Genomic DNA, 19,567 nt, shown 5'->3' with positions numbered 1-19,567 from the left:
ACGTGGAATTTGTAAGCTCAATCAGAGTTCTGAACAAGTTCCCAAAAAATCCACCTGTGACTGCTTCCTTTCCATTTTCATGTCCAACTTGGATATAAAAGTTATTCACCTAAGAATAAAATGTATGATTTCATTATTGAGAGCTGTCTTGGAACTGTGACGATGATCAAGTTTAATTTCTGCATTTACATTTATACACATACTCTGCAAATCACTGTAAAGTGAGGATACTTAGCATGGTACCATATGTTATGGTTTTTTCTCATTTCAGTTGTGTATGGTGTGCAGGAAGTTTGACTGCTTTGGGTGCCATAATTAGTCTCATTTTGTCTTCGTGGTCCCTACAGCAAGGAAACGTAGGATTCACATTATCTCTAGATTTTTCACTTAATACAGTTTCTTGAAATTTGTTAGACTTTTGAGGCATAATTTGAATCTGTCTTCAAGTGTCTATCAATTCATTTTCTTCATTACTTCCCATTATGCTCTCCTGTCAGTCAAACAAACCCGTGACCATTTGTGCCACTCTTCGGGCAATATTCTAACATAGGACACACGAGTGATCTATAAGCAGTCTCCTTTGTAGGCTAACTGAGTTTTCCATTATCCTCCTAATGAACCATAGCCTTCCACCTGCCTTACCTACAGCTCAGCCTGTGTGATCGTTACACCTAGATATTTGCATGGGTTGACTGATTCTAAACGTCATCTTCAAAACAGAGAGACAGATGAGGGAGCAAGGAGAGATAGTACATCTTGCTGTAAGGCACTGTTGCCACTGGTTTATACACCCATATATACACTGACACATATATGAAGTAAGCAATAAGTGAAAATGTTAATAATATAGAAGGTACATCTACTCACCAAGTAGTATTATGTTAAAATATAATAAAATATGTATGCAAAATACCAGGTGCTAATTCTTCTGGCAGTACAGAGCCTAAGTTTGGAGGAAAAGTGGCAGCTTACCAGACAAGAAATATGGAAGGAAATGACTTGGTATTGCAGAAGGTTTGCTAAGGCTTTAGAAGTAGCAGAAAGCATACAAGGCAAATCAGAGATGAGTGGAAATATATCATAAATGAGGCAAAAAGAGAGTCAAATCTAGTGTGGGAAAGAGAGAGATAGAGAATTTAAAATATTGATATGAAAAGAAAAGATATTGAAACACTAAGATAAGAAAAGGAGAATAAGACCAAAAAATTACATGTGGCCAGTTAGGTACTGAGAACTAAGCACATGCTGTAACACAAGTCTCTTTTAAAAGTTCTGAGGAACTGACATTGGGAGTGAGAATCAAAACAGTACACATTACATCACAGTCATGATTAATGCATGCTTTGCAACAGGATGCTGTCTATTGACACCATATGCTTTTTGTGAAAGTTTGCTTTTAACCTGATTGATTGATTGATTGATTGATTTCTTTATTAATCCATGTAACAATTTACATTGTGTGGATTTCATCAGCAAAATCATATACAATATAAAATGCCTACAATTTATACACATAAAATTAATATTTACACACATTTTTGAGGTATCTTACATTTGTTTTATATCCTTATCTAATTTTCTTATGGTACTGTACAATTCTGGATTTCATATTATAATTATTTCCTCATGTATTACAATGCAGGCTACTTTAATTACACTACATATTTTAATTCAGATAGTCTGTTACTGCGTAATAATTTTTATTTAATAAATTTTTTTTTTTTTTTTTTTTTTGTTTTGAACTGTTCAATTGTTTCAATATCTTTTATATTTTGGGGTAATTTATTATATAATTTAACGGCATTGTACAACAAGCTCTGCTGAGTTTTAACTTTATTTTTCCTCTCTAGATGCAGATTGTATTGGTTTCTAGTTTCATAGCTGTGTTCTAAGGAATTTTTCATATAGCAGTCAATATTATTATTATTATTATTATTATTATTATTATTATTATTATTATTATTATTACATACATAATACTTTGAAAAATGTATTCACAGGGGACAGTTAGGATTTCCAGCTTTTGGAAATGTTGAAGGCAGTGAGCCCTACTGCCACTCTTGGTTATTATACGAATTGCTTTTTCTGTAATTTGAAAACTGTTTGAATATTTTTACTGTTGACTCCCCAAAATATTATTCCATAGGTAATAACAGAGTGGATATAAGAAAAATATACAGATCCGACACATGTAGTAACACACACTGCAATCAGAATTCCAAGAGTATAGCATGCTGTAGCGATTCTGTTACTAAGTATTTTAATATGTTCTTCCCACTTTAACTGACTCTCAACATGCATACCAAGAAATTTTGTGTAGTCTACACATTCTATAGTTTCATCGTTTAACTTAAAGTTGTTATAGTGTGGTTTTTTGCAGACATAGAAGTTAACAGCATTTGTTTTTTTTTTTAATTCAGTGTTAGTTTATTATTGGATGCCCACTCACGTACACTGTTTAGTGTTTGTTCAGGTTTTTCTTTCAGTGCATCTGGTGATTTTTCACTGATTAGAACAGTTGAGTCATCTGCAAACAATATTGTTTGTCCATGCTTGGTGCTCTGTGGGAAGTGATTTATGTAAATGAGGAATAGTAGTGGGCCAAGGACACTACCCTGTGGGACACCTATATTTACATAATTTGGGTCTGAAGTATACTTTACAATGTAGTTTGAGCAACTTGAAAAATGTTAGATTTCAGTTATCTGTCTTCTATTTTTAGATATGACTGGAACCACTTTTTCACAAGCTCCCTTATTCCCAGTTCATCTAACTTATTTAACAATATGTTGTGGTCTACTGTATCAAACGCTTTGGTTAGATCAAGAAATATACCTGTTGTGTAGTTCCCTTTACCTAATGCTTCTAGAATGTGAGGTGTGCTGTTGCTGATTCTGTGCTTTTTCCTGATCTAAATCCAAACTGGCCAACAGACAGTAAGCTGTATTTATTTAAGTAATGCATTAGCTATCTTTCATAATAGTTTCTAATATTTTTCAAAACATAGAGTAGAGAAATTGGCCTATAATTTTCAGTTTTTCCTGCATCACCTTTTTTGAAGAGAGGTAGTAATTTAGCATATTTTAAATAGTCTGGAAAGTAGCCCTGCTTGAAAGATTGATTTATAATATCAAGTAAAGGTGGAAGTAGGCTCTTGATACAGTCCTTAATTATAAAAATGGGGACTTCATCCAGACCAGCTGAGTTTTTGTTTTTCAGTTTGCTGACTGATTTATAGACTTCTTCCTGTGTTGTAGGGAATAACACCATTGAGTGTGATACACCATTATTTGGCTTTTTGGCCTGAGGGGCTGTTAGAAAATTTTCCTGTAATTTTATTCCTATGCTACTAAAGTAATCATTTATATAGTTTGCCAAATATATTGGGTCTTTTATTAGAGTCCCTTCCTCTTCGATTTTCAAGTTTGACAGATTCATTTTCCTGGTACCAGTTTCCTGCTTCACAATCTTCCATACTGCCTTATTGTTGTTTTCAGCAGAGAGCACCAGTTTGGAGTTATGAGCTCTCTTTGCTGTAAGCAATATTTTCCTATATGTTTTCCTATATCTTTTACTAAAGAGTGAGAAAGCAGGATTAGTTTGGCTGTGTTTAATGGAGCTCAGGTACTTTAGTGTTTCAGACGATTTTTTGATGCCTTTTATGATCCACTTGTTTTTTCCTGCTGTTGATAATGGACATAATACTTTAGGAAATGTTTCTTCAAAATTTAATTTAAACAATGTCATGAAATTTTTGAATTTTTCATTTGCATCTACCTCTGAATATACTGAGTCCCATGTTTGTCCTGCTATCTGTTTGGCAAACTCATGTTTATTTTGTTTAGAAAAAATTCGTCTGTAAATATGCATTTTCTTTGTTTCTTCTGGAGCCACTTTTATATTAATGATGTGATCTGAGTGATCAAGTAATCCTAGCTCTGCTACCACCACCTCACAGTTTTCTTTGCCTAAACCTGTTAATACCCGATCAACAGGTGTCTTTGAGTATTTTGTTATTCTGGTTGCACTGTTAACCATTGGAACTAGATTGAAACTTTGAGCAAGACTTTGTAATGAGTCCCATGTAGAATCAGGATTCAGTTTATCTACATTTAGGTCTCCACATATGAGAATGTGGTTCTTTGGAGTGGATATCTTATCAAGAACATGATTAAGTTTGGAGAAAAAGATGTTGAAGTCTCCACTAAGAGATCTGTATATACATAAGATAATCAAATTCCTACACCTGTATTGGTCCCTGATTTCAACTGCCACCAGTTCAAAATGCTGCTCTTCACTGATTACACCTAAATCACTTCTGGTCTTATACTGATAATTTTGTTTTACATAAATACAACACCCTCCACACCTCATAGAAGTCCTACAGTACACACATACTAAATTATAAGACTGCAAGACTAATTGACTAATTTCAGCCTCATTGCACCAATGCTCAGTGAGACAAACAACTGAGCACTCTATAGACTCCAGCTCCACTTCTAGCTGTTGGGTCTTATTTGCTAGGGAACATATAGTTTGGTGAACAACTGTTAAGTAATTTTTGCCAAAACTATTTGCATTCCCACTTTTTTTTGTTTTAATGTTGTTCTGTGTTGGTTCAACTGCTTCCTTATTATGATTACACTCGCGTTTTTTGTTTGCTTATGGGATTCTTGGATAGTCACCCCATGCAGACCGTATTAGTTTCCCTTATTTTTTATAATTTTACATAAGTCCAGGAGCATTTTGCTGAAAGTCATTGCACCTAGTCTGTTTAGGTGCAGGCCATCCCTACCCAGACATTTGTTGTTGAGAAATTTATTTGGGTCAACAAATGCAACACCAAGTTCATCATAGACAAGCTGGTCATTATTTTGTCAAATAATGACATTTTTGAAGAGCCAGTGCTGTTGTGTGTCACAGAGTGTTTATAATGTACAGAAGCAACCAACCACAATTTAGTTTTGGTTTACCTTAATGAAAAATCACCATTACTGGTTTCAAATTTGCACGTTTGTCATCATATGGTTCACATGATTTTATCAGAACACACTGTACTTGATTTATTTGTATGTGTGTTGCCCTGGGACGAATGAATCAGATGGTAGTACTACAATGTTATGCAGTTATAATGAATAATCACACAACACTGATACAATGTAGTGTACTTTTACTAACAAAAGGAGTGTACACTTCAGGAACATCCAAATGCAACACATTTATAAGGTGAACAAGAGTCAGAGGGTTTTGTGCAAGGTCCTGGTTGACTGCCAGTGATGATTTTTGTCAGTACAATGTTCCCACAACATGATGTGTTGATTTACAGGTGGTTTACCCTATCATAAACAAAAAATAATGATTTCAAACTGAATTTCAATTGATCATGGGACAGGTCACATGTAAATCAATGTACAATGTGTTTTGAAACAAGTATCCAAGACATCTAACAGTGGATGTTTAAATTAGCTGGTGTTTCAAAAAAGTAAACCAAAACAAAATTGTTACTGGTTACTCATATATGCTATAAATATGCTGCCTGCATGTTATGCACATGACATACCTGGTGGTTGCCACTGAAATATAAAATGCTGGATGATAGTCACACAGAAAATGGTATAAACATGATTTTTTCACAAGGACCTCTTCCTTTGAGAGTACATTTTTCTCATAAAAGAGCAAAGGTAATTTTAAGAAGGATGCATAGGAGAATTTCACCAGGGATAACCAAACAGATAATATCAAATGAAAGTATTAATTCTCTACCATATCAATTAACCTTTTGAACATTAAACCTAAGATTGAACCGTGTCACATACAGTTTCATACAAAAACACAGTCTGAGACACCACCACTCATACAAAGCCACCTCTTACCAGCTTTGTAATAGTTCTTGGCATACTACATTGCTTCACCATACTTTCTCGAGTTCTTACCACATGGCTACAACCTATCCAACATCATGATAGTTACCCAAAAATCAGCTCACATTGTGGTGAAACTTGTCAGTAACATCATTGCTTCATTGTCTTGAAAAAATATTTTGACAAGTTCCCTACTTTCTGTGTTCAGGAAAAGTCCAGATTTCTCTATGGACTGTGCTCCTTCTTTGCCTAACGAATATTTCAGACCAACTGTATATCTCTGGAAATGTGATCCTGGCCTGGGATGTAGTTGGGTGGGGGGGGGGGGGGGGGGGGGGAGTCAGGCAGTGTCTAAGAGCCCATTCATGGTGCTGTCTGTCTCTTCCATCCACCATTTTTTTTTATTGCAGCATCAGAAGCCAAACATTACATTTGATGTCTTGTTCCATCTTTATTCTTTCCATTGCCCACTACTTTACTTTTCTCTCTGAGTAGTTGTCCTTGTAGAGAATTTCTCACAGGTCCTGTTAAGTTGGCAAACATAACTGCAGAAGGCACAAGCTCCTGGCACCAGGGCAGTGAGAACAGTACTGCCAGATAGAACCATCCCTGAGTACTTAGGAATGGTAAAATAAAAGGCAGAAGATAAAGTAAAAGTTACAGTAACATAAAAGGTAAGGTAAGATAAAATGTTAGATAACGTAAAGTGTAAAGTGAACCAAAAAGTAAGGTAAGAGATATAGTAAAAGGTAAGGTAGGGTGAAAGGTAAGTGAGCAATAGTAACCATTAAATGAAGCAACAAGTTTACTGTTACCAGTTACCATTTTATTTATTTCCATAACGCGTTTCAAAGGTTTAAGCCTCCATCATCAGGTGGATTTACATTAGTTAGTATGACATTTGTGTGTGTGTTGTGTTACAATTTTTTGGAGGAAATTGTGGTGCTGCCTCCAGTGGTCACAGGTTCCTTTTACTGTTGTAACACATCACATGTATACTGTCACATTTGTAAACATTTGTTTACACACAGTGGTCACATAGTGGTCACAGGTTCCTTTCGCTGTCGTAACAAATCACATGTATACTGTCACATTTGTAAACATTTGTTTACAAATGTAACAGTATATATGTGATGTGTTATGACAGCGAAAGGAACCTGTGACCAATGGAGGCAGTGCCACTAGTTCCTCCAAAAATCGTAACACAACACACACACAAATGTCATACTAACTAATGTAAATCCACCCAATGATGGATGTTTAAACCTTTGAAACATGTCATGGAAATAAATAAAATGGTGACTGGTAACAGTAAACTTGTTGTTTCATTTAATGTCAATAACAGTCACGGTAAAGCCTAACCTAAAATGTTTGCATTTAAAGCAAAAGTAAACAATTTACATAGTCATTCAAGCCCATTGTAGTTAATTTAATCCACTAACATAAACAGTTATAATACTCAGTCCTTATAGAGAGAGCTCTATGTTTCAATTTCATCCCTGCCATTGGTATTTTTATATGTCTTGACACTTGCTAGATTAATAAAGTTCTTGCTGCTAACTCATTCTTCCCATTACTGTGTTTCCTCCACTGCAATTGTGAGTTCTATGCCAGCAATTTTTGGAAGATCCTTCATATTTACTAAAACATGAAAAACATTAGCTATAGTATGGTAACGGAAAATAGTTCAGCATTATAGAAATGTATATAAACCACTATTCATTAAAACTGTAGCACCAGGAAGAACAGAAAATTACAAAATTTTACTTGTTGTCCATAGACAGAGTAGCTAGAATGACACATGAATAAAAATCATAGATGATTTTGGGGTATACAGGGTGCTACATGTACTACATACAGCTGTCAACTATGGCACTGAGAATAGTTCTAACTTATCTCAGCATCGAGTTAATAGATACAGACATTATTCCTCGCTGCTTCAACTCTATGCCAGAGTTGCCAGCTGTAGTGGCTGGTAAGTACTGGTGTGCCATGCTCTTGGGAACCTATGACCAGATGTCTTCAGGAGAACATGCTGGATGCAGCAACAGTTAAACACCCTCTGCATCTGGGTAGATCAGGACAGCGTGGGCAACACACACACTTGTATAACCTCATGGGAAGATAACATGTCAGAGACCTTAAAGATAGGGCACAATGACCTGCCTTAACACATCAGAAATACACTTTCAGAAAATCAAATTATTGCACTCTTTTAGAGGTTTCGAGTTCACTCAAGAAATATATGCAGAAGTGCTATTTACCTGTAAGTGTAATAAAATGATTACATTTACAGGTCGATAGCACAAGTGGTTCTGACGTCCCAGGTATCGACCCATGCTGAAACATCCATATTATTATGTGGTGTAGCCTCCATGGGTGGCAGTTCAGGCACTGACTCTAGCATCCCATTGATCATACGGATGGCAAGAACTGTCCTGTGGTTCATTATACCATGCCTGCTCAACCTGTTCATGTAGTTCTGTAAGAGTTGTCAAGCTGACGAGTCGCACAAGGCACTTCTCATCCCATCGTATCTCACATATGCTTAATTGGAAATGAGTCTGGAGATTGTGCTGGACAGGAAAGTTATTGCACATCTTACAGAGCACACCTGGATTCCATTGGGCAGTTTGTGGGAAAGCATTATTTTTGGAACAACATATTCTACAAACATTCTGTATGTACCGAACACTGATTGGCATCTCCTCCAGGAACACCAAAGATGAAAGAGAGTTGTAGCTTATCACATCCCAGACCATAAGGGTAAAGGCAGTGTGTCTTAGACAAATGCACTCTATGAGACAGCATTCGTCAGATACATGTCATACATGCAAACAACCAACAGCTGTAGGCAGGCAGAATCTGCTTTCATTGCTGAAGAACACGATGCACCATTTCATCTTCCAAGTGATCCTGTAATGGCACCAGTCAAGATGTGCATGTCAGTGCTGTGGCATGAGTGGAACATGAGACCACTGCTAATAATCTGTTAGTTCACAACAGTTGGTGTTGACACATCTGGGCTCACAACTCCTCTTATCTGTACTGTGGTAGCTGTACAATTTGCCACTGCTGCCCTTACAATACAATGATCCTGGTGGGCATCTGTGCTGTGTGGACATCCAGAACTTCATCTGCAGCTGTGAGAATGTTCATGCAACCACTGATACCACCACTGTTGCACAATTGACGCAGCATGGGCAACCTGTGTGGCAATTTTCCAAAAGGAAAATACCACCACTTGGAGGGTCACAAAGTGACCATTTTCAAAGTCACTTGGTTGGCTGTAGGAAGCACAAGTGCATCTCTAGGCATGGTTGCCTGCTTCCTTCACACATTACATCACATGGAGCCTTCTGGCTGTGAGCATTCCCTATTAACAGGTACACATAGATTGCTGTCTCTGAATTAAAATCAACATCATCTTTCCAGGTTTACTAATCTCTTTTCCCCAACTGTGTATGATACCTGTTGCCAAAATTAGGAGCTATGTGAACCAGAGTGATCATGTAACACACCAAACACCACATCATACCTTCATGCCAGGTGCTGAGCCTGTGTAATGATGATTAAAGCAATCTGGCCATGTTCATTCCCCTCAGGGCTTTCTCACATGAATAAATCCATTGTGACTGGTGTATACAGAATCAGAACTCAACAGAGAAGACACTGGTGCCATTCCTATATCTAGGTTTGTCTTTGGGTGCACCACTGTTGGCCCACCACTCTCTGTTGCTGCATCAAGGGAACTTGTAATGGTGGTCATTGTTCTAACAGTCCGTGGGTGTCCACATGACATTGCACTTTCCCTGCAGGTACTTGTCTTCCCGCAGACTCATTACCTGACTTAAGATAAGTTATGTGCCTGTAAAGTCATACACAGCCAAACAAACAATGTGTCCATCCTCTCTTGCACTAGATGCTCAGGATTTCCAAGATTCTGCATGATGTTGAGCATTGTCCTCTTGAACCCACTGACCCCATATTCATACGGCTGTTGTGGTATCCTGAACAATGTGAGTAACGATATTGAAGGAATGATTTATGTTCCCTTCTATACTCCTAAGGGGCATACATGCCTAAGTGGTGTGCCAGTTAAGGAAGATGACAATAAATGGTGGAGTGCACTGGCCAAGCTGTGTGGGCTGGTTCTAACATATTATACCTAAAAGCTAATGACTACAGTAAAAAGTAAACAAGATAATATGTTTTAATCAAGGAGGACCCTCATAAGGGTTGGTACTATGGACTAGGTGGGCCACTAATGGTTTGGAATCATCTGGTGGCTCAGGAAAACCCACTACAATGGCGAGCTTAGTGGCAAATGGGGTGCCAAAAGGGCTGGGGACAGAATAGCAATAAACCTGCCAGGTACACCTGGCACTCACTGCACTTCACTGCATTATTTGCACTGCACTGCATGAAGTATTCCAATTGCTGATACTGGGAGCGTGAACCAGGCTCCCAGCATCAAGCTTCATACACCTATAGGCAATAGAAGCAGCTCAAGGAGGCACAGCTGGTGAAGCTGGTGTGGAAAAACTCAGTAGCACTCCTCTTGTTAAAAAAACTGTGACAGAACACTGACACCAAATGTGGGATAAGAATTCTTCAGTTTTTGCATACTGCCACAAAATTTGGCAGACAACAACTCAAGCCACATGGCATTGGACGGGCAAGCTGTCATGAGCATGGCCGGGGGAGTCTGGACTGGGTAGGCCACAAATCCTTTACAGTATTTGTTTGGCATTGACTGATGGCCAAGAAAAACCTGTTATAATCAGGCTTTTTAAACCCATAGTCAATAGAAGCGGCTCAAGGAGATGCAGCTCAGGAAGATGGCATGGAAAAATATGGTAACACTCCTCTTGGTAAACACACTGTGACAGAATACTGACAACAAATGTGGGATAAGACTTCTGCAGTTTGTGCATATCCCGGCAAAAAGTGGCAGATGACAAGCCATGTGGCATTGCATGGGTGAGCTGCTGAGAGCACAGCTCTGGGTGTTACCTCATTTGAGCAGAACAGAAGAATGCTCGAGCGATGGTTTGGCATGCCTCACATCCAGAAAGTGTGACCATCTAAGTTCTTCCTCCAGTGGAAGTGACCAGTGAGGATGTTGGGGCGCTAGTTTCCAGTCTGCATGGCCCATTGTCTGCTGCTATAGATGGAAATAATGGAAGAAGTTACCACACAGTTCCCCCTTTTGAGAGGAAAACACCGATGTCAACCAAACCGCACAGAGCGGTGTTTGAAGGCGAATGATAATGCTTGCTGGGGAGGGGACATGCTTACACTTGTGCTGTGGTTTCCCATGAGAGGAGAGGCATGGGCAGCTCCTGCACATGGCGTTGGGAGTGTGTGAAGTAGCATCATTGCTCCAGTTGTGCAGGTGCTAGTGGCAGTGGTGACAACACTCTCTTGGGTGTGGCAGGTGCCTGTGGAGGCGGGGTGCTGTCTACATTGGCTGGCAGCTGCAAAAAGGTTCTGTGATGTCGGTTAGTGGTGAACCAGAGGCAGCGTCGGCTGGTAATGTGTCGAATACGGCGTCAGGAGTGGCAATGCCAGTGGCACGTCGGGGACAGCACAAAGGACAGTGTTGGCCTGCATCATATTGGGTGTGGTGCTGATGGTGCTGCAGCTGGATCCAGTGGCAGGTGGTAGCAACTCCTCCTCCATGGTACATTCTCTTTGGTTGGAGGGCGCTCTAGGATGTAGGCTGGCTTGAGCCTGTCCATGGAGATGGTTTTCACAGTCCCATTCAGACAAATAGGAGAATGTCTTGTCCCCATATCACAGCATCTTGTGCAGGCCTGAATAATGATGGCAGAGTAGTGGTTGGTATGCATCCACCCGAAGCGTGACATGTGTGCACCCTGTGAGGTCACAGTGGATGAAGGTACGGTGCTCACAATGGCATTGTGGAGGTGTTGGTTGCAGCTGGACCATGTAGCCCTGGAGCTGCTGCATGAAACCTGGGATGGTGCAGTGAGGAGGGAGTGGGGTCACTTCCAAAAAACTGCCAGGAATGGCAAGTGGCTGTCCATAAACTAGCTTGGCAGCAGAAGTTCCCAGGTCAGTGTTGTGTGCAATCTGCAGGCCTAGAAGTACCAGGGGTAGGGCAGTGGGCCATTCAGGAGAATAACGTGTAAGGTAGCTTGAAGTGTGCAGTGGACACCACCATCATGCAATTTGCTGCAGGGTGGTAGCTGGTGGTATGGTGGAAATTGGAGCCACTGGTGGCTTTCAGAGATCAGAAGAGGGTCGAGGTGAACTGTTGCCCATGATCAGTATTAATGTTGTGTGGGCAACAGAAGCAGGACACCTAGGTCTGAACAAAGGCTGCAGCCACACTTTCAGCTGAAATGTTGGGGATTGTGTGGCCTCTGGCCACCTAGTAAATCTGTCAGTAATTCTCAGCAACTATGAGAGGATAGTGGACTGACAATGTCAAGGTGAGCTTGTGTGAACCGGTGTTCTGTGGGAGGAATGGCAACCACAAGGGAGTGAACATGTTGTCTGACGTTGGTGCACTGGCACTGTTTCATGAGGTTAGCGGAAGTGAGGGTGCCTAGGCATTCAAGTCCTTGGACATGGTCAAATGGCACTTTTTGGAAGGTAGGAGGGAGAAAGGGGCAGGGGCAATTGTTGGAACCATCAGGTCATGAAAATTTATCAGGACACCACATCAAATCTTATGGTTGGAGCGAGGTATGGATGTTAGCTGGAGATTCAGTCCAGAGTCTGCATTCTGAAGGGCATGGGCCAGGTCTGGGTCTTCCTTTTGAGTAGCTGCCAGGGCACTGTAGTCTAAGGGTTGGGTGATGGCGCAGAAGTAGCTAAGGCAATCTGCTGCAGTGTTGTGGATGCCAGCAACATGCTGGACATTGGTAGTGAATTGTGCACTATGCTCGTGTAACCTAAACTGTTGAGCTGAGATCTGGTCTGCAAAAATCAGAGGTGAGGGAGCAGTTGTCTGTGAAGTTCATAAAGACAAGTCCCTTGACTGAAGATTGGAAGCAGTGGACAGCTTCATGGACCACGTGCAGGTTGCAGTCATAGGCACCCCAGCGGTATTGTGTATCAGAAAGCTTGGATACGAAGAAGGCAAGCAGTTGGCAGATGTTGTCCATGTATTGTTGTAGGATGGCTCTGATGGCTGTCAAGCTTATATCCATAACTTGTGCGATGGGAGTATTAGGGTGGGGCTGGGCCAAAAGGGCCACATTGTCGAGGTCCCATTCTGTTTTTTTGATGCTCTCGATTGTGGCCTTAGTCCTAGGAACCAGCTTGGTGCCTTTGTTTTTATCATCACAGAGTGCTGTAGTAAGCAGCTCTTGGGTGGCAGCAGTGTCCTTAAGATGGCAAAAGAAAAAGTTGACAATGCCAATGAAATGCAATAGGTCCTTGAAGGTAGTAGGACATGGAAAGTCTGCTACTGCCTTTATTATCTCAGGGAGGTGTGGGAGCCAGCAGCTGAGACTAAGGAATTTGACCTTGCTCACCCAAAAATGCATTTTGCTGATTTGAGGATCACTCCAACTATCTGTAGGCAGGAAAAATTTTTGAATAGATGTTGGTGATGCTCAGCAGTCTCTGGAGTAGATGAGTATATCATCCAGGTAGGTGAAACACTCCAGTGCAACCCGGAGGATGTTGTTCAAAAATTGCTGACACATTTGTGTGGCATTGCAGAGGCTGAATGTCGTGAATGTACTCTCATACAGGCCAAAATGTGTGATTATGAGTGTTTTCTCAAAGTCCTCTGAGGCAACTGTGATTTGTGTGTAGGCTTTAGTAGAATCTCTCTTACTGAAGATAGTTGCTCCCGAAATGGCATCATTGTAGGTGCAGAGAAGTGGGATCTGATTGCGATAGGGGTTGGTGCAGGCACTGAGTTCATGGTGATTGCCGCAACAGTGCTAGGAACCATCCTACTTGGGAGCAAGATAAAGAGCTGAATCCCAGGGGCTATTGGAAGGGTGAAGTGGGCAGCTCTTCAAACTCCTTTTGTGTGATTTTGTGCTTGTGAGGAGGTGGGGGGGGGGGGGGGGGGGGGGGCAGGCACAGCAGAACACTGGGGGACCAGGGGTAGTGATGATGTAATGCTTAGTGTCACACTGAACATTTTGGCAGACACAGGGTGGCTGGATGAGGAGGGAGAATTCTGCAAGAATCTCAGCATATAGGCCGGAAACTGCCAACTGTTTCAAAGCGAAGCATATGGCAGGGTGGGAGCTGCAACAGACAGTCCTATCAGAGGTGCCATAACTAAATAGCGCTTCACTATGTCAGCCAGTAGGCTGTAATGACTGTAATGACCAAGGAAGTCGGCATCCATAATGGGGTGGGACCTGCCTGTTCTGAAACCTTGTTGCTCTTCTCTCATCCCTCCTTCTCCTACTCAGGAGGATGTCATTATCAGGAAAAACAAGACTGGCATTCTACAGATCAGAGTGTGGAATGTTGGGTCCCATAATCAGGCAGGTAGGTTGAAAATGGATTGGTTGAAGTTAGATATAGTGGGAGTCAGTGAATTTCAGTGACAAGAGGAACAAGACTTGTTATCAGGTGAATACAGGATTATAAATACTATATAAAATATGGGTAATGCAGGAGTAGGTTTAATCATCAACATCTTGGACAGTTTCCAGCCTCTGGCCAGGTCCGTTTGGAACATAGGCCTCTCCGTCGTCTTCTTCTCTGTCTTCACCTTGGTCCAGTGCTCTCCTTTCTTCTGGATGCATTCCTCCATTCGTTTTAGCCATCTGTCTCTTGGTCTCTTTCGTTCCAGTTTCATCTTGTGTATCCTCTTAGGTATCCTCTTCTTCTCCATTTGCTAAGCATGCCCATACCATCTCAGCCTTGATTTTTCTATCTCTTCCTGTAATGGTTCCACCTTCATTAAATCTCTGATCCTCTCATTTCTTAACCTGTCTATCTTTGTCACTCCAATACTGTTCTTCAATAATTTCATCTCACTAGCTTGTACTTTGCTTTTCTTTTTTCCTTTCATAACCCAAGTTTCAGATGCATATGTCAGGACTTGGACATAGTAAGACCGGTATATAACCTTTTTACTGATGTGTGGTACATCCTTGCTCCATATCAGGCTTCTGACACTCTTCTGAAATGCTTCTGCTTTTCTCCCCTGCTTGTTTATTTCTCTGTCGTTTTTTCAGTCTTCCTGTATCAGGCTTCCTAGGTACTTGAAACTCTCCACTCTCCTCAATTGTTACCCACCAATTGTTATTCCAGTTTTTCATCTCTCCTTTGGTCTTGTTATGATAATCATCTCACTCTTACTTACAATAAATTTCATCCCATACTCTTGTACTGTTTGTCCCATACGTCCAACTTCTCTTGTACGTCCTCCTTCTTATTCCCCCAAATCATCAGATCATCTGTAAACACCATAGGTTTCATCTTTCTTTCACCAATTACTGTGCTACTTTACTAATTATATCATCCATCACTACAATGAAGAGTAATGGTGAAAGTGCACTTCCCTGCCTCAAGCCATTCTTCTGTTCGATCCAAGCTGATCTCTCTCCTCCCACTTTCACACAGCTCACACTTTCGTGGTACATTCCCCTTATCCTCCAAATAATCTGTTTTGCTACTCCTCTGTTCTCCAGGGCTTTCCACACTTTGCTTCTACACACACTATCATACACTTTTTCAATGTCCAGGAATGCCATTAGTAGATCTATTCCATATTCATAGTTCTCTTTCTGCAGTTGTCTTACAGCAAAAATTACATCCACCATGGACCTTCCTGTTCTGAAGCCATGTTGCTCTTCTCTCATCCCTCCTTCTAATTTTTCCCAAATTCGTGCTCCCAAATTTTCTCAAAAATCTTTGCACAGTGGCTCATCAAAGTTATCCCTCCAATAGTTCTTGCACTCTTTTCTAATTCCCTTCTTAAAGATTGGGACAATTATTCCCTTCTTCCAGTCTTCTGGGATCATCTTCTGTCTCCACACAATTTTCATTACTCGATATAGCCATTGTATCCCCACCTCTTCTGCTGCTTTCACAATCTCTATACTTGCCTCATCCAGACCTGGTGACTTCCCTCCCTTCACCTTGCCCAATGCCTCTTCCACTTCTCCCCATGTAAGGTCTTTTTCTATTTTCTGTTTCAGCTTGTTCCTCCTCATCCAGGTCTCCATTCAGGTTCAGGAGTTCTTCAAAATGCTCCTTCCACATATTCTTGAGTTCCTCCTTATTCTCTACATCCTGGCCACTTTTGTTCACCATTTGGGCATAATCTGTCATACTGTTCTTCCTCTTACTTTTAATCACCCCATATAATACCTTTTTTGAACCTTCACTAACCTTCTCCATCATTCTGGTTCACTGTTCCAACCATATTCCTCTCTCCTCTGCCACCACTCTTTTTGCATTTTGCTTTCTTGCTTGATGCTCTTCTCTTGTCTCTACTGTTCTCTTTCAGAACCATACCCTAAAGACTCTATTCTTCTTCTGTACTATATCCTTTGTTTTTTCATTCCAACAGGTTGGTTCTTTCTATCTCTTTCTGTTGCTTGTCCTCCCACATGTTGCTTCTGCCACAATTATGAATGTTCCCTTGAATCTACCCCATTCCTCTTCTACCATTTTTGGTTCATCCTTTGGGATGCTTTCCTTTACTACTTGTAGGTACTGCAGCCTCCTTCAACTTCCATACCCTTATATGTCTTTCTTGGTTTTCTGTCCCTTTATTATCCTTAGTTCCTCTCAGGTTCATTACAACAAATGGTGGTCACTATCCAGGTTTAATAATGAATTGAAAAACAGGAACATGGGTAAGCTACTACAAATAGCATAGTGAACACACTATTGCAGCCAAGATAGACATAAAGCACATGCCTACCAGTTTATATGTATACAGTGAAAATGATTTCTAAGCATACATATTTAAAAACAAAGATGAGGTGACTTACCGAACAAAAGCGCTGGCAGGTCGATAGACACACAAACAAACACAAACATACACACAAAATTCAAGCTTTCGCAACAAACTGTTGCCTCATCAGGAAAGAGGGAAGGAGAGGGGAAGACGAAAGGAAGTGGGTTTTAAGGGAATGGGTAAGGAGTCATTCCAATCCCGGGAGCGGAAAGACTTACCTTAGGGGGAAAAAAGGACAGGTATACACTCGTACACACGCACATATCCATCCACACATACAGACACAAGCAGACATATTTAAAGACAAAGAGTTTGGGCAGAGATGTCAGTCGAGGCAGTGAAAATGATTTCTAAGCATACATATTTAAAAACAAAGATGAGGTGACTTACCGAACAAAAGCGCTGGCAGGTCGATAGACACACAAACAAACACAAACATACACACAAAATTCAAGCTTTCGCAACAAACTGTTGCCTCATCAGGAAAGAGGGAAGACACTTCTGCCTCGACTGACATCTCTGCCCAAACTCTTTGTCTTTAAATATGTCTGCTTGTGTCTGTATGTGTGGATGGATATGTGCGTGTGTACGAGTGTATACCTGTCCTTTTTTCCCCCTAAGGTAAGTCTTTCCGCTCCCGGGATTAGAATGACTCCTTACCCTTTCCCTTAAAACCCACTTCCTTTCGTCTTCCCCTCTCCTTCCCTCTTTCCTGATGAGGCAACAGTTTGTTGCGAAAGCTTGAATTTTGTGTGTATGTTTGTGTTTGTTTGTGTGTCTATCGACCTGCCAGCGCTTTTGTTCGGTAAGTCACCTCATCTTTGTTTTTATATATAATTTTTCCCACGTGGAATGTTTCCTTCCATTATATTCATACATATTTAAAATAAGAAATAAAACTTAATGCACTGAAATATTTATATAATACAGCTCATACATTTAAATGTTCTTCAGTGGAATAAGAGCAGTGACGCTGTAAATATGACTTTAAAGATTTTCCAGGATAAATGATAAAGCAGGAATACCAGAGATCTAAAACAATGCTTTACATGAGTCTCTTTTTTTGCAGTTCAAATGTGGTGATAATTGATTTAGAGTTTCCCCTAAATGTGACCCCATATTTGTGATGAGCAAGAAATTAGGCATGACAAGCTCTTTCTGCTGTTTACTTAACTGTAATTCAAAATCTACATTCCCATTTACCTCAAAACTATTCCTGTCTCACAAGATAAAGATTTCCTAGCTTGTTGCCCATCTCTAAGCATACATATTTAAAATAAGAAATAAAAATGCACTGAAATATTTATATAATACACCTCTTACATTTAAATGTTCTTCAGTGGAATAAAAGCAGTGATGCTGTAAATATGACTTTAAAGATTTTCCAGGATAAATGGTAAAGCAGGAATACCAGAGATCTCAAACAATGCTTTACATGAGTCTCTTTTTTTTTTAAGTTCAAATTTGGTGATAATTGATTTAGAGTTTCCCCAAAATGTGACCCCATATTTATGATGAGGATGAAATTAGGCATGACAAGCTCTTTCTACTGTTTTTCTTCAACTGTAATTCAAAATCTACATTCCCATTTACCTCAAAGCTATATTACTGTCTCACAAGATAAAGATTTCCTAGCTTGTTGCCCAGTTCTAAGTATAAAGAGATTATCTCCAGTCTCCTTACATATGGCTTGTATTCTACCTTTTGGGATGTATGTAGAAAAGGTATTAATGCCAGCAGTTCCTTAATTTCATAATAATAATAATAATAATAATAGTAACACCAAAGAATAAGAACAAGAAGAACTCAAAGAAAAATTGATCGACTTATTTGCTTAATGCCTTCCATTTCTGGAGAGAATTGGCCAATAACAATAATAATAATATTAATAATAATAATATCAATCACTACATCATCAATACTATCATTTTAATAGTGGTAACATTAATTTTAGTATTACAGAAAAATAGATATTCCTTTACATTACCGATACAACTGCAGCACGAATTTCATATCCAGAGAGATTTCTTTGTCTTATTACTCTGATGTAATCAGTGTTCTGGCTGATAAACCCACTCTCAAGTGACCATTGACCTATATTGACAGCTATGAGTGGATTTTTTCGTCCAGTGGTGTAAATACCAACAACCTGTCAGAAGTCATTGCATATTATATGGAAGTTTGTTTGATTAATTACAAAACAGTGAAGAATTAATAAGTAGTAAGCAAAAGTTTCATCCATAATTCCTGTTTCTTTATTACTTTTCTCCTAATCAAATATTAACATGTTTGCCCCAGCATGTACCACTGGTGGCTCATGCAAGATCTTACTATTGGACAGTGGTGGCTCATACTAGATGCTCCCATTGGATGGCATTTACCACTGGTGGCTCATGCTTGAGTCTACCAATTATGCTAACAGCAGTACTGTAACTTGTAATGTCTTACCTATCAGCCAGGCACAATGATTAGCTATGAATACAATTTCGTGTGGCCCTACAACAAGAGAGCTTTCTGAATAATTGACATATAACATAATTGGTGATTATTAAGTGTAAAATTATTTTAGTACTCTCTTATTGTTTTAAAAATAAAAGTTTAAAGATGGAAAATCCAGGATGGAAGTTCAATATATTAAAATGGTAGCCTCAGGTGTCTGAATATGGCTGCTGCCCCACAGTGAGAAACAGGAAAAGCAGCACTATCAGATGGAGGATAGCATGTATAGGCACACTGCCCCACAACAGGAAACACAATCCCCAGCACTAGTGTGATCAGTTTAAAT

The 19,567-nt window shown here is 39.9% G+C and overlaps 1 protein-coding gene across 1 annotated transcript in view; it reads right to left on the bottom strand.

Annotated features, from left to right (window-relative positions):
• LOC126416835 (glutamate receptor 1-like) overlaps positions 1 to 19,567 on the bottom strand; it is a 170,188-nt gene that overhangs the window by 138,769 nt on the left and 11,852 nt on the right. Inside the window, exon 2 of the mRNA XM_050084718.1 lies at positions 3 to 109. Within this exon, the coding sequence (XP_049940675.1) occupies positions 3 to 109 (107 nt within the window). The remainder of the gene's footprint in view (positions 1 to 2; positions 110 to 19,567) is intronic.

Source organism: Schistocerca serialis, chromosome 8 (genome assembly GCF_023864345.2).
Source record: "Schistocerca serialis cubense isolate TAMUIC-IGC-003099 chromosome 8, iqSchSeri2.2, whole genome shotgun sequence".
Classification (NCBI taxonomy): Eukaryota; Metazoa; Arthropoda; class Insecta; order Orthoptera; family Acrididae; genus Schistocerca; species Schistocerca serialis.
Note: the sequence above shows the minus strand (reverse complement) of the source record. Positions and strands in the feature narration are given on the sequence as shown.